Here is a 12,858-nt window from a genome sequence, read left to right as displayed (position 1 = left end):
GAGATCAGCTTGGTGGTTTGTGACCACCTAGAGGGGTGGGATAGGGAGGGTGGGAGGGAGGGAGACGCAAGAGGGAAGAGATATGGGGATATATGTATAGCTGTAACTGATTCACTTTGTTATAAAGCAGAAACTAACACACTTAAATTATTTAAAAAAGAAAAAGAACCCAGTCTTTATTCGGAGTTCACTTTCCCCATTCTATCACTCATTTTTTTAAATGCCAACAAAGTTTGAGTGGGGCTTAAAAAGAGACCAATAATGTTGCAATAATGAGTTCAAAGTAAAAGTTAAATAGGAATTAAAGAGACAAATACTAACAATTTCAGATCAACCTAATTTTTATACTGCAAAGCTGTTTGAACAGTTCAGTTGAGTTATGTAATTTGAAAAGCATGTGGTCATTGATAATCAAGCCCTTGTTTCCTGTGTGTTAAACATGGCTTTCTTTTCTTGAAAAACATTTTAAAATGGAGCACTTGCACATATTTAAAATATGGTAAGTTCTTGGCAGTCTGAAGTAGGGGACTAGAAGAGAGGATAGATTTGATTTTAGGACTGATTTTAAGTTAAATCAGTTAAAGTTAAGTTAAATAAGTTAATTTGAAAAAGGATATCTGTTAGTCCATATAATAACTTCTGTGCCTCAGTTTCCTCATTGGAAAATGAAGGAATTAAACTAATTGATAGTTTTCAACCTTATTTAAGCGTGAAAAGCTCTTTTTAAAAATGAACCTTAAACACAGAGCAATTTAATGTTACCTGAGGTGTGTGCAGTATTAAAGTCAAATAACTTGAAATTAATCCTTCCAAAGGATAGCTATTTTTCACCCATTAAAATTGTGTCACCTTGGGCTTCCCTGGTGGCGCAGTGGTTGGGAGTCCGCCTGCCAGTGCAGGGAACACGGGTTCGTGCCCCGGTCCGGGAAGATCCCACATGCCGCAGAGCGGCTGGGCCCGTGAGCCATGGCCGCTGAGCCTGCGCGTCCGGAGACTGTGCTCCGCAACGGGAGAGGCCACAGCAGTGAGAGGCCCGCGTACCGCAAAAAAAAAAATTGTGTCACCTTATTAGCCCTTTTAGCTTTCATATTACACAGTCTTCATTTTTTAACTAGGGGGTATCCATTATTTCAAATTAAACTTTATAAATAGAGATTTTGCAAAATATGTAAAGATGGATCGGTTTTCATATAGGAAGGAGGGTCCAGAGCATCACTATTAACTAGAAACATAACACGGGCCACATAGTACTTTAAATTTGTAGTAGCCACATTACATACAGAGAAACAGGTGGTATTCACTTTAATATATTTTATTTAACCTAATATAGCCAAAATAATATTTCAATATATAATCAGTATTTTTAAATTACTAATGAGTTATTGTACATTACTTGCCTCATACTAAATCTTTGAAATCTGGTGTCTGTTTTACATTTACAATGCATCTCGCTTCAGACTAGCCACGTTTCAAGTGCTCAGTAGCTATATGTGGCTGGTCCCTGCTTCTTGGACTGTGCACGTCCAGCGGGGTCCGATCCTCTTCCTTCCCCACCTATTAGGGCAGCCCCTGAGGGCCCTCCAGGGGAATCCTAGATTCCTTGAAACTTAGTTTGGCAGCTCTGGTGACTCCTGAAGTAAGGAGTCCCCGTACTTCAGACCAGGTGACAGATTTGCCAAGCGCTGGTTGTCCAGTTCACATGTCTTCTTACTTGAAACTTCTTTATGTATTATTACCTCTTAGACAGCTCCCAGAAGACTAGATTAAAAGCAGAGCCATTATGTTTTCTAGAAATTATCTGAATCATACCTTTCACTGGACGACCAAGTAATTATTTTAGTTTTAGAAAACATTCTGCTTCATATTTTGCTAAGCTAGAATAAGCAAAGATTGGGAAGCAAAGACCATTAAAACAAAATTTACCAAGGTTAATCTTCTAAGACATAAATTGTGACTCTGGAAACGAAAAACATAATGTTAATATTTCATACATTCTTAAAATTTTATGTGAGCAAGAATCTTTTTAACAGTTTTTTTTCTGTATTTCTGATGTTTTTCTCTTAATATTTTAGGACATTTTAGATGAAATGAGAAAAGAATTAACTAAGCTAAAAGAAGAGCTCATTGATGGTGAGTGTCTAAACAAATATGCTACCCTTTAGAGTAGTGTTCAAGAATAGCCATTTTAAAGAAAATGCAAATAAAGAAATACCCAGTTTATTACTTGAGGGCATAAAACAATTACTCTTCCATATTATCCTGCCCTTTACTTGGTTTAGGAGTCAGGGAGGAGCTCTGTCTCCTTCATATAATGGAAATTATTTGTGAGAATAGGGGTAAGCAAGATTCCTAAGTTTCCGGTGTTGAGTAGTATTAGATGGAAAACTAGGTGAAGAAGTCTTTCTCTAGGTTACTTCTGTTCATCCATCCCATCCCACTGACCTCTTGTTTTAAGCCCCAAAAATCGGTGTTTTCGTTTTGTGTACAAAATGGAGAGAATATATAAATATATAGAAATTAGTATGGTCTTCGTACAAATAAGAAAACAAAGATTTCTGCAATGAAAGATGCAAGATCAGTGTGTCTTTTATTACTGTGAGTTTGAATACAATCGTTAAGATTTCTTAAGAATGAATCACCCATTTATTTTACCTTATCATTATATTTACTTTTAATATTTTTCCTTTTCCTACCCAGCAATCAGGCAGGAACTGAGCAAGTCAAATACTGCATAGAGTATCAAACTAAGGAGAGACAGGACTTTAATCTGGAGAAAGGAAAAGAAAAAAAAACCTACAAAGAACAGCTGTGTTAACAACAACAAAACCCTTACATCTTGTGAGCTGTAAGAAGAAAATGGAGACAAACAGTCGGAAGGAGGGAAAAACCAACATACTTTGAAAGCCTTCAGACATTACTACTCTGGCGATAAGCTGTTTCCCTCACAGTTTTCTGCTTTTCTCTGACCTTTACAATGGGATGGAGGAGAGTCATATAGGAGTTCCTGTATCAGTTATGCAGAAAATACTGAATCCGTCAGGCAAGATCACCATGCATTGAAATACTTTCATGTCAAGAGAAAATCGCACGTTTTCCACAATCCATTGCTAAAATAAAGAGGAGAAAGGCTTGAGAATTTTTTTTCAGAGAATGGTGATGAGGAATTTAGCAAGTTATGCTATTGTATTGTAAATGTTTCTCTCAGGTTTGTCTTCCTATCATATTTGATATTCCATGAATAATTGAGTTCAGCCCTATGTAGGTTAAGATCATAAAATGTGGAACAAATGGAATTGTATGTGCTTTCAAAGGGTGATATTTATAAGAAAGTGTCCTAAAAATGATTTGTTCGGAGTGAGGAATTTTAGAATGATAGGAAGTCTCTCGAGTTTAGCCTTCATGCAATTTTGTAGATTCAAACATAAAATTTGTCCAGAATTTAAAGATTTAGATGCCTTCCTAAATTGTTACAATGCTTTACCAAATCTGTGACTCCTACATAACACAAACCAGTGGTCAAATGTAAAACAGTATATTGTAGATTCACTGTAGGTTTTCAACCTTTTTTAGATTTATGCACGTGGACATTTTTATAATGTAATTACAACCACCACAAAATTAGCTTTTTAAATTGCAGACAGTAATGCATGTCAGACTAATACGTAGTGGCCTTTTCAAGGCCTAGTCCCAGGGAAAACATTTTGTAGAGTATAGGGGAGCGGGAGGAAGGGAAGGAATAATTTTTTATTTAAAGTTAATTTCTGCGCTATCTTCGTTCTCAGTTATCTGCATGAATAATAATGAGGAATATTTTGTGACTTTAATTCGTAAATATGTTAACAGCACCAAGTACTTAATCTTTTACATCGTGTCTTCAGCTATTTGTATTTTCACTTGAGTAAGTTCAGTGGTCTGAAACATGATTCTGAGCTTCACATGAATTACATCTTAGTGTGGAACTCAAAAGTTCCATCCCTGAATTTGGCAGTTATTACCTAGGCGCCCTGCAGTTATACAGGTATTCAGGTACACATTCCTGACTACAAAGCTGCTTTTGAACCTTGTTATGTTGAAATCCTAGAAAAGTAACAATGACGGCAGCAAATTAAGGTCACAGAAATCATTGGATAAAGGGAAAACAACGAGGGGGTTCCTGCATAATTTTCTTTTAATAAATAAAGTGAGACTTAGGTGGTGGGAAGAAGGAACTAGATACTCACCACCATGTGTGTGCGTGCGTGCGTGTTTGTGTGGGCACTCACGTGTGTGTATGTTATCCACTCCCTTTTCTTTGAAACTTCTAAGATTAAAATAGGGGAGAAATCCTGTATGTTGCAATGATAGAATTTTTTGAAATTTTAGGAAATCACAGTTCTCCAGGCTCTCCATCTTGATTTATGCTTGAGTTATTATGTGCCATATTTGCTTTGAAACTTTGATTATCAGTAGTTTTACTAAAATTTTGAAGAAATAATCCACTTTCGTCTGCTTTCTAGATTTTCTTAATCTAAGTTCATAAGACAGAACTTGTTGATAGCATAGTCTTGTAAGCGCTGCAAGTTTGCAGCCATTACCACTTCAAAGAGGTTTGAATGAGGGAATGTTTTTCCCTTGTTAAAATAGTTCCTGTTTCCGTAGAAACTTCATTTTTAGATCTGTGATGGATGAGCTATCATAATTCAAGTATACAGTTCTTTTTTTCTATCAACTCTTCATTGTCATCCAATAGTGAAGACATTACAGATGCAGCAAGCTTACGAAGTACTACTTTGTAAAAGAAATAGGAGGCATTTTCATCTTTATTATTGTACTTTTGGTTATGCAAACACTTTGATGATACACATGTTTATGTCCCCCATAAATCTGGTCAGAAATCACTTTTGATTTTGTTGATTAAGTTAAACAGTCTATAGTAGGATAGAGTACTGGGTACCAGTGGTCCAAAGTAAGATAAAAGACTACGGTAAAAATGCTAGATCTTAAAAAGGAAACTGGTTTATGCACTAAACGTTTTGTGCCTTGGTCTAATATTAACATGATGTCTGTGTAAAATGACAAAAAGAACCAGTGTTGAATCACGTTTTATTTCCTGTCGTTCTGCATTATCCCAGATTGCTAAATGTGTTCTTTCCAAGAAGTCTGATTGAATTACTGTATACATTTGCTGTCCTATGTGACAGTTTTGTCATTGTTAGAGATTTCAGTAATTAAGACGGGAAACAGAAGCTTAGGCTATTTTCCTTATCAAAACTATGTTCCTTGGAGCCACAGTATTATGATGGTTTTCATGCTCTTGTACATTGGATGTCTTAAGCTGAGCGCAGTTTAGGGGATCCTTTCTAATTACAGGAAGGTACTTCTTTCCTTCAACACTGTGATCTGACCTGTGACAAATCTGTACTATACACTATGTAAATGGCTAACAAGTCAATTGCAAACCAACTGAATGTACAAATCTTAGTGCTGGTGCTGAAATCTCTTCAGAATAGTCATCATGATCTCAAAGTTAGTTTCAAAATTTGCAAGCATCAAGTGTCAATCAAAACTGAAGATGAAACACTAATGAATGTTGAATTCTCCTGCTTTAGGTGTACTTCCTTATTAGAGTTTTTGGTTCTCTGCTATTTTTACCGTACTGTTTCATTTAAATTTCCTACGTGCTAACTTCGTTTGTGCGATTGAAATAAAATTGCAGTATATACGTGTTGCTTGTTTGTGACACTCAGATAATCTTCTGACATAATCTGTTGGTTCTAAAATAAGTTGTATTGAATGTAGAAAACACTCTTTAAAGTCCATGACTTCACTTCTTAAGGTTTACATACCAACACTACAAAGATTTCATAAGTCATAAATACTAAGTAAGGTATACAAAGGGAATATGTGGTAATGTATCTACCTACTTTTTGCTTGAAATAGCTGTTGGGTGTTCCCTGTGTGTTCTTATTTTCTCTTGGCCCAGCTTGGTACAGTGTCTTACAGTCAAGAGAGTGATAAATGTTTTAAGATTACTCAGTTTTGTTTTACAGCGTAGATACGTTAAACTCATTTATGCAGTTAAAATTTTCCTTTGTATAGTTTGCAGTGTAAAGGATATTGTAAGGGCCTTACCAAGTACTGAGTTTTAAATATAGTGAAATCTGTATCTATAGTGTTTGTTTATACAGTAGTGTTTGTTTATATGTAGTTCTTGAAACCCACATATAAGCAGCAGTACGTTTTATCTGACTCTTACGAAGTACTGATTTTGAGTTCGCTTTAAAATTCTAATGTCTTCATTAGAAATACAACAGTCTTTGTCTTCTTTCTCCTACGGGACCCCCAACTTATCCCTCCCTCATCCTCCCCGCTTCTCGTGGACCCCATGTTCCTGCCACTCACTGACGTTTGCAGTCATTACCCAGTCCACAGGTGTAAACATATTAACTGATTTTTTTTCCTCTGTCCCGTCTCGGGTTCTTGCTTCCCTTCATGTATAAATCAGAATGTTTGTCTACAAACTAAGAGTCACTTCCCATTCAAAAATGAATGAAGTAACGAGTGGTAACCTTTAAAATTTGCCTGGATACAACTTTGTCTCCTAAATTTGTATATACTTCCAGTGCCCTTGTGAAGAATTGGCCTTTAAGTTCTAAGTAGTGTTATCCTTTGAAGCACAGTTTACAGAGGTATGCTACAGGATCTCTGTGATTCCTTTCTGTAGCCATCCTGACTTTATATATAACCCTATTACCCTTTCAGTTCTATCGATTAAGCGTAAGAATGACATCATATAAAGCATACTGTGTGAAAGAACTCTCTAGGAGCTCTCTTAATTCCTTTATGAAGCTATTGCAATCTGCTTTCCTGAAGACATTTACTCCAGCATTCACATGAAAACTCCACACGTGTTCCTGGTAGTACCGTTTTTGTTTTTAATAGATGAATTCGTATCTGTACATCTCCTCAAAGCTCTAAGGGATGAGAAAGGGATCCCGAGAGTATAATGAAATTAGTGATGCTAATACCTCTGACTTTTCACTGAAAAGCCATTTTATATTTAGACTTAGGTGTTTCTGAAGTATGCATAAAGAATCTTTGTCCATCTGGGTGAATAGAATTGTCCCAGGTATCTTTGGCTACAAAAAGACACAGTGGAGAACATTTATTTTTAAGAGTAGTTTTCTCTCAAAATAAGCACATTTGCCTAAGAAGCTAAAGTTGGTAAGCCCTCAAGAAACGACTGTTGAGCCAAGTACTGTTGAGGGTCTAGAATGCAGATTTTCTCTGTTCCAAACTTCCAAATAGGCTGTGGATTATGTTTGTTTCCTTTATGTTGCCTCTAGATAATTTTTGAGGCTCAGGAGGTTTTTATATCTGTTCATAATACTTTAAAAGTGAAACCTTCAAATTTTCAAAAAGTCAAAAATTGATTAGAAAAGAATTACTAGAGTAAATTTAGGAGGGTTAGGGATATGCAGCGTCAACTTAAATGGAGGTCTAGGATATCTCCCTTGTTGATACCAATGGTGAATTCACAGAGAAGCAAATTAAATCAGTAAGGAGATACAACTGAAAGCTCCTAATGTTATGAACTATGTAAATGTATCTCTTTCTAAAGAGTTTTTTTTTTAAAGTAGCTGTCCCTGTGAGAGGATAAATAAATGATTGTCATAATGACTTAGGATGTTGAAAGAATTACTGCCACATTTATTGGTTATTTTTGTTCAATCTGATGAAATCAATATATCTGAACGTCAAGAAAGGAAAAAAAGGACTTTTCAGTTATTATAGATTGATGTGTTGCACATAAACTCTCTAAGCTGAAATTTAGTATCAGTTAACGCATGTAGTAGGCTTCAAATACTTGCTGATTAATTTAACATGAAGAATAAATAAAGCTGAATGTCCCCGTCACTGAGATGTGCCCCACTTCTCTGAAGCATGTTGTATACTTGGAGCAGTTGAGCAGAGAGCAGAGCCCCTGGAAGCTTCTGGTATAGGGCTGTGGGATTCCTAGGTAGAGGGAAGAAATCAGGGCCTCGGAGGCAGCTGAGGGTAGGAAGGACATATGCATCATCTAAAGAGTGGTTTTTTGGGTTTTTTTTGCGGTACGCGGGCCTCTCACTGTTGTGGCCCTTCCCGTTGCGGAGCAGCAGGCTCAGCGGCCATGGCTCACGGGCCCAGCCGCTCCGCGGCATGTGGGATCTTCCCGGACCGGGGCATGAATCCGCGTCCCCTGCATCGGCAGGCGGACTCTCAACCACTGCGCCACCAGGGAAGCCCAAGAGTGTTCTTTTACATCACTTTTTCATATAACTAACTGAAAACTCAAATACGACCTTTTCTCAACGGTTCTGAGAGAAGACAGCTTTCATTTTAGTAGAACTTATTAGAAAAGCTGGTATGTTTCATTAGAGGACTAAGTTTGCATTTACTCCATAAGTGTAAAAATCTGTATAAAAATCACAGCCTCATAGTTTATCATGTTTAAATTTGATTTAACTTTTTTCCCCTTTGGCTCCAAGACTGATTTCTTTAGCAGTAGATAACAATTTTTAAAATATATAAAAAAGAAATTGCTAATGTAGGCAGTGAATAACGTCATATGGGTGCATTTGGTTTTTGGTTAATGGTGGTTCTTCCAAGAAGACTTAGAATATATTAAAAAGCATGCAGTTAGTTGGTCCTTTGGATTACACAGGAAATGGCATTTAGAAAATTGAAGAAATTGATATTGGTAGGTGTTTACATCGAAGGATATTTAATTCTCCGTCAGGTCCCAAAGTTTCCATTCAAATCTATAGAAAATGAGAAAATAGGTTCTTGGTTTACACTTAAAATACAAGCTATTTTAATCATACAAAAGAAATTGCCACAGAAGACTTTTCAAGATTATGGTTCATTCATGCCCTTAGTCATGTCCATGGAACCTTAGTCTGAGTCCCTTTCTTAAAGGCATTTTTAGAGACGTTTTTCAATTTGCTTCATTTAAATTTTAGGTGAGAAATACCGATTTGGAATTTTTATTGTCATTAACCATGTTGAACTCAGGTGTAAACTCGGTTTGTTCTGCCTGCCGTGGCATTGGGTGTTTTAAATGTTCCGGAGTTTCCTTAGATGCTCGTATCCTCAAGTCTGAGGTTTGTCCGTTCTTGGAGGTGGACTAAGCGCTGTCACCCAGGCCCCGTGTGACCTCAGGTGCTGCCAGGCTGCCCGGCGGTGGTGGTTGGGCAAGTGGAAGCTGGGCGTGATGAACTTACATGTAGACCTAAGTTAGTTCTGTGCCTTGAAGGGTTGGTGGTAGGCACTGACTTTGTCACTAAAATGTCCAGGGAGAATCATTTCCCCCTGAGAAAAGTATTGGGAGGATTTAGATATTCAGAAGAGAGGTGTATTAAAATCTGGCCTCATTTTCTTTTCTGCCTACTTATTACCAAGGGGAATGGGAGTTTCAGGCCTGAGCCAAGGAGTTTACAATTTGGTTTCCTTAACGTAGACACCTCATCATTATAGCTTTCAGTTGCTGAAGTTGAATTTTACGGGGTAGTATTTGGTCCTCACATAAAATAGCCTTGTTTCTGAAAGTAAACATCGTTAAAAGATTCTTATTTTAACCCACTTCTTTGCCCCTTTCTTAGGCTGGACACTTCGTGTTCCTCCCACTTTGCCGCCTCACGCCTCCCTTTGTGTGTGTGGGGTGGACTGGTCATTGGCCTGGGCTCCAGCCGGCTTGACCAGCTGTCAGGCTGCAGGGCTAGTCCATGTGGTGGTCTCCAGGCCGTGTCTCTGAGGTTGCCCCTCCTTTTAACACTTAGCTCTGTGTGTCATCATCCAGTGTGTGCTCTGCAGCCACTGGTTTGCTTTATTTCTTCCTTTTTGATCCAAGAGAAGGGGAAAAGGGCCCGAGTTTTACTCTCTGATCCTAAGTGCCGCTTTTAATTGTTTCAAAATCTTAGACCCTATTCACTGGAAAACATGCATCCTAGGTGTGAACAGTAAGGTAAAATCGATGAAGTGATGATTTTGCAGTCGTGCCGCATGCAGTGTTAGTGCTATGTTAACTGCTGCCCCAAGGCCCTCTGCTCACTCGTGAGATTTCACAGATTGGGTTACAGGTGTCTGCGTTCTCCCGGCCACGGCCTCAGCCTGGAAGCACAGGCATCCATCCATTCCCACAGATCCAAGTGATACCGTGTGGGATCATGTGAGATGTGAAACCGTGCTCCGGTTACGATTAGATCAGTGACAAAGCCCTTTTGATTCTTTCTCTGGCCCAGTAGCTTTTTTTTTAAGTAAACACTCTGCAGAGCTGGATGGAGTGAAGCAGCCCTTCTCTGTTTCTTGGGGAGGAATGCACTTCAGCAGCTCTCATATCCCCTGAGCCTGCTGTACCGTGGTTCCTTCTATCACTGTCATCCATGGGAGGAATAATGCCCTCCTCTCTCTGCCCTTCTTCTTATATACGAGTGTACAAGCTGTCATTCCTTCCCAGGTCCTTGTTGTTAATCCAAAAGACTAACGGCAGTTTCTTGGCCAACGAGGTGACTCTCCCGCACCATTTGGGTGAATGTTGTTCTTAGTTCTTGCTTGATTTTAAGGAGAAGATAATTGGCACAAAGTCAGAGGTTGAATGGGAAGGTTTGGGATTAGAAAAGATGAGTCCTGTTTTGCAGATGTTCTTTTACTTCTGTTCTTGGTGGACATGTGTGTGTTTTGGAATTCACTTTTTTTAGCAATAAGACACGCTTTTCATAATGTGTATTTTTTTCTTTCGGGGGAAAATGAAGTGTTTCTAACAAAAGTGAATGAGCTAGAAAGAAGATTCTATCTTGAGACATCTGTAGTTGGTGCAAAATATTCAAAACTCAATTACAGTATTTACACATTTTCATAGACATTCTTTTTTTGGTTTGCTTGATAAGACTGAATGAGGAAGCATCCCTGCAGTCTGTAGTTATAGCAGCATTGCAAGTCTGGTCTGTAGCTGGGGTAGAGAGAGTGGGTGAGTTAGGGCTAGTCCCATCTGTGCTTGAGCAGAGTGGGACTTCAGGCAGAGGTCGATCCAGGTAAGTTCCAGTTCAGAGCTTTCTGTTGCCTCGCCTGTGGGAGGAGTTTTCGAAACCTTTTACTTGGCCTGAACGAAAATCAGTTCCATTGTGCTTTCTGCTGACCTCTGGGGAGTTGGGATGACCATATGAGTGAATGACAGGAAGGCTTTTTTGGTGCTTTTTATCTTACTTTTGAGAAGTGGGGGAGTCAGGGATGAACCTTTCTGGTTGGAGAGCAACATACACCGTTTCCATTATGCGATTTAGAATGTTAAATACATTCTCCTTTTCAGACCTACCTAGTTGATAGGACAACAGCATCCTGTAGCAGAGCCCAGTTGGTAAAATTTAAAGGTGAATTTCTCGTGGTCCAAATGGGTTACTCCTCCATGTTATCCTGCTTTGCTACAAAATTTTAAAACTAGAAATGTGCATTTATGTCCTTAAAGATTATGCAGAGCGGTTTTCTTTGCTAAGGATGTGAGTACATGCAGCCCATGAATCTAGGGCTTTATAATCTGGGAGTGAGCCTCTTAAGGCAGTATGGACCGAAATAACACTTTAAAAGTTAAGGTTGACTTAAACATATCCAAGGCCATATTTGAATTGGAATTAGAAATTATTTAATGTGTATACAGAACCTCGTGTATCTTATCTCATGGAATTTCTGAGTTACTGGCCTTGCTGAATTTCAGGAATAAAAGAAACTGGTAGCAACTTGATTTCATGCAACAAATTGTAAGTTGCTGCTTGACTCAAAAATCGTTTGTAAATCCAAATAAAGGGGGAAACATTACCTTGTCAGGAAACATTACCTTCCAAGTTTGGAGCCTACCTTTAAGAAAGGGAAGTGGAGGAGAGGGTGAGACACGAAACCAAAATGGTTGGCAGGGTAGGTGGGATTAGACGGCACCAGGGTTTTGCACCAAAGTTTCAAATATGAATAAATAAAAAGGAGGACCACTTGCAAGACAACTTAGGAAGGACTTGCCAGAAAGTAGCAGCTCCGGCTGCACAACAGTGCCTTCAAAATGATTCTCTGTGTGAATTGCATGCAATTTCGTGTAACCATAAAGTGTAACCTGTATGTGCATGATGTGTCTAGAATGTGTAAAGTTAAGTTCAGCAGAAAAGGGGCGTAGCCCTGCCACTGATGGGTCAGCGAGCCTGCTGAAGTCCTTGGACTTAACGCGACTTCTTAGGTCTGCAGCATCAGAGCCCTGTGTTTGCATTAAGCAACCATATTGAAATCCGATCCATTTCTTCCTTTGTACTTTCTTTCCTACTTTGCAGCTTTGCTGGTTTTAACTGTTTCACTCTTCTGCTTCTTGGTATCCTTTCTTGTTTTGAAATAAAAAGATGAAATACTTAAGTCAAAGAAGACTTGTTTTTATTTTACCAGTGCTCTTAATTTATCAAAAAATATATGATGTGAAAAAGAGTGTTCCACTTTCTTGGTTGTGATTCTGACCTCAAAATATGCTCAGTTCTACAAACTTGAAGAGCTTTTTCTGGGCCGCCTCCTGCATTTCAACCCGTCGCTAAGGAGGGTATCAAGCAATCTCCCTTCATCCCTGAACGCTGCTCTTCACTTCTGTCTAATGGTGTCCACAGAAAACAGTGCCATCCTCACTGGAGCCACCACCCAAGGCCGCTGCCCAGACTCAACGAGCAGCCTGATGGACAAATGAATGGCTGCCTCTGAGCTACAAATACCCTGTGCTTTTCAGTATCAACTGTGTTGTGTCTGTAACCCAGGAATAGTGCTACCACAAAATCACCGCACGCGGATGCTGGCAGTGCTTTGGGGTCCTAGAGAATGGAGAGC

At 38.8% G+C, this 12,858-nt stretch overlaps 1 protein-coding gene across 6 annotated transcripts in view; it reads left to right on the top strand.

The window, feature by feature from the left end:
* Window positions 1-12,383, top strand: part of ENAH (ENAH actin regulator) — a 162,383-nt gene extending 150,000 nt beyond the window's left edge. For 5 of the 6 annotated variants that reach the window (XM_089907224.1, XM_089907197.1, XM_089907220.1 and 2 more), the window contains 2 exons: window positions 2,073-2,130; window positions 2,698-12,382. In XM_089907224.1, the coding sequence (XP_089763350.1) occupies window positions 2,073-2,130; window positions 2,698-2,735 (96 nt within the window). In that variant the 3' untranslated portion in view covers window positions 2,736-12,382. Of the gene's footprint in view, window positions 1-2,072; window positions 2,131-2,697 lie in introns of all 6 variants that reach the window. The other variant, XM_089907213.1, reaches the window with a different exon arrangement.
* The last annotated feature ends 475 nt before the right edge of the window (window positions 12,384-12,858 follow it).

Source organism: Delphinapterus leucas, chromosome 1 (genome assembly GCF_059928025.1).
Source record: "Delphinapterus leucas isolate spDelLeu-1000000601 "Yukka" chromosome 1, BTC_Dleu_Yukka2, whole genome shotgun sequence".
In the NCBI taxonomy this organism is placed as follows: domain Eukaryota; kingdom Metazoa; phylum Chordata; class Mammalia; order Artiodactyla; family Monodontidae; genus Delphinapterus; species Delphinapterus leucas.
Note: the sequence above shows the minus strand (reverse complement) of the source record. Positions and strands in the feature narration are given on the sequence as shown.